This window comes from Anguilla rostrata, chromosome 18 (genome assembly GCF_018555375.3).
Source record: "Anguilla rostrata isolate EN2019 chromosome 18, ASM1855537v3, whole genome shotgun sequence".
NCBI lineage: Eukaryota > Metazoa > Chordata > Actinopteri > Anguilliformes > Anguillidae > Anguilla > Anguilla rostrata.
In genome coordinates this window covers 10,595,460-10,597,609 of record NC_057950.1, presented here as the reverse complement: position 1 = coordinate 10,597,609, position 2,150 = coordinate 10,595,460, and the positions used below count along the sequence as shown (strand labels likewise).

Below are 2,150 nucleotides of genomic sequence, written 5' to 3'. Positions count from 1 at the left end.
GGTGTTATTTTTGTCTGCTTTCTCACCCTTCCTTCATTTCAGGATAGAATGTTGGACAAATCAACGTTTGTCAATATAGCAAATAGCATTTTGGGAAGAATTTGTCACGTTACATGTCGCAGTACACCTCAGCATTAAAACCTCCTCAAAACTAGCCAGAGGCGACAGTGGGCAAGAAAAAACTTCTCTGAATAGCCAAGGAAATATCCAGCCTTATAAATGGATTCTAAGCAATAATGTCATTTGTCTAAGTTACTCTGGGTAAAACCACTTGTTAAATGCCAAAAAAATTCTAATATTGTATTTTCCCTGCTATTCCATCTGAATTCACATCCTAGAGGCTTGTGAAAAATAATGGGCTTCTTTTCAATATGCCTCATTTTCCTATTGGAAGCACTTCGGTCCAGGAGCCCTGACAGCAGATTAACAGCGTAATGGTGCCAAATTAGATTGTGGTGTGGGAACATTCGGCAGCGGAAGTAATTTATTAAGTGCTGCGAAGGCCTCCTCGCTGTAAAATGGCCGTCAAAGCAGCTCCACGCTCTCGCAGTCAAAGAGCGGACCTCAGTGCTTTTCTGCACCTCCCAGTGTCGGCGCAAATCGAGCACCGCTGTATGTTGAAGCGTGCGTTAAATTCAGGAGTAATGGGGGAACTCGGGGGAGACTGTGGCAGGGGAAAGGAGGGCACGCACTGCACCTCTTCCCTGAGATGCCAGCAGACATGCACTGCATCTTATCACACCCCCGAAGGTGCTGCTGCCCTCCTTTTTATTATTTTATTTTATTTTTTACGGTGCTATTTTTAGCTCTTGAATCATTTCTTTTACATGTGTCTTCTCATCTGTTTAGTTCTAGAGCTACAGTCAGTGATGCAGGCTTCTTCAGCCTGTGAGTGTTGTTCATTAAGACCGTCTCTCTGTGTCTCTCTCTCTCCTCTCTCTCTCTCTCTCTCTCTCTCACTCACACATTCTCTATCTCTCTCTGCCCCTGTGTATGTGACTGTTTGATAACGGTTTTTTCGACGCTGTATCTCTCTGATGATAGACTCATCCACGCAATGATAGGGCAGCCATGCAGGGAGAGCAACCTTTCAGTTCGCATTACATATTTCGCTTTTAATCATTTATGTAATTCAGAGCTTATATAACAGAGAGTACATACATGTCATCGAGGCACGTGTGCTCCCTGGGCACTGTAGAGAGTGTTCCTTAGTCAGAGGCACACGCGCGCACACACACACACACACACACACACACACACACACACACACACAGAGCGCTGGCTGACTCTGATGGCATGGCAGCGTAGAGATGCAGTTCTGCAGGGAGTATTTCTGCCAGACCTGTAGCGGCACAGTCACCAGTCCTGAGGAAGGTATGGACACAGGCATGGGGAGCTGCATCGGAGTCCAGCGCAGCCAGGTAATGCAGCGCGCGCCCTGCAGCGCACAGCGCCGCACGCATCCCGTCAGACGAGGGGGAGAAAATGCATGCCTGCAGGAGGACAGTGAGCGGGAGATGGGGGAGCTATGGCGCGCGGTTGCCGGGCTGCGGTTGCCAAGCTGCGGTTGCCGTGGGTATTTGCTTGCCTGTGCCGGAGAGCGAGAGATTATGTATGTGTGTGTGTGTGTGTGTGTGAGTTGGTAGGATGGTGACGTCGGAGGCAGAAATGAGCGTTTGTGCTGCTACAGTCGGCGTGAGAGAAGGGGGAGGGGAGGAAGGAAGGAAGCAGAGAGGAGTGAAGGCGGCAGAATGAGAGGGAAAAGCTGGGTAAACGAACGAGGGGGGATGATCCGTGGTAGGGTGAGACAAGGATGGAGAGAAAAGAAATGAATGGAGGAGAGGAGACCAGAAGAGATAGAAAGAGGGAGGGATAGAGCCGGAGGATGAGGGAGAGGAGGAGAGAACATGCAGGAAACGGCACACAGCAGGCAGAAGGTCCTCTCTGTGTGTTTTGGCGAGAAGCATCGAAACTGAAGTCATCCAGCTTGTGATCATTAGACAGCCTGTCTGTTCTTTCTCCTGTAAACAACTATTTTGGATGTGGACTGACTGCTTTAAATATAACATATTTCAAGCAATTCGACAAAATGGAATCCAAGAATAAACAAAATGTGTGGTTTCAATTCTGCGAGCATTCAAAATGATTAT

General features: G+C 48.1%; 1 protein-coding gene across 9 annotated transcripts in view; it reads left to right on the top strand.

Annotated features, from left to right (window-relative positions):
• Positions 1 to 1,039: 1,039 nt before the first annotated feature.
• tacc2 (transforming, acidic coiled-coil containing protein 2) overlaps positions 1,040 to 2,150 on the top strand; it is a 77,943-nt gene continuing 76,832 nt past the window's right edge. For 4 of the 9 annotated variants that reach the window (XM_064316922.1, XM_064316921.1, XM_064316913.1 and 1 more), the window contains exon 1: positions 1,041 to 1,421. In XM_064316922.1, coding sequence (XP_064172992.1) covers positions 1,311 to 1,421 — 111 coding nt within the window. In that variant the 5' untranslated portion in view covers positions 1,041 to 1,310. Of the gene's footprint in view, positions 1,422 to 2,150 lie in introns of all 9 variants that reach the window. The other 5 variants (XM_064316914.1, XM_064316915.1, XM_064316920.1 and 2 more) reach the window with 3 other exon arrangements.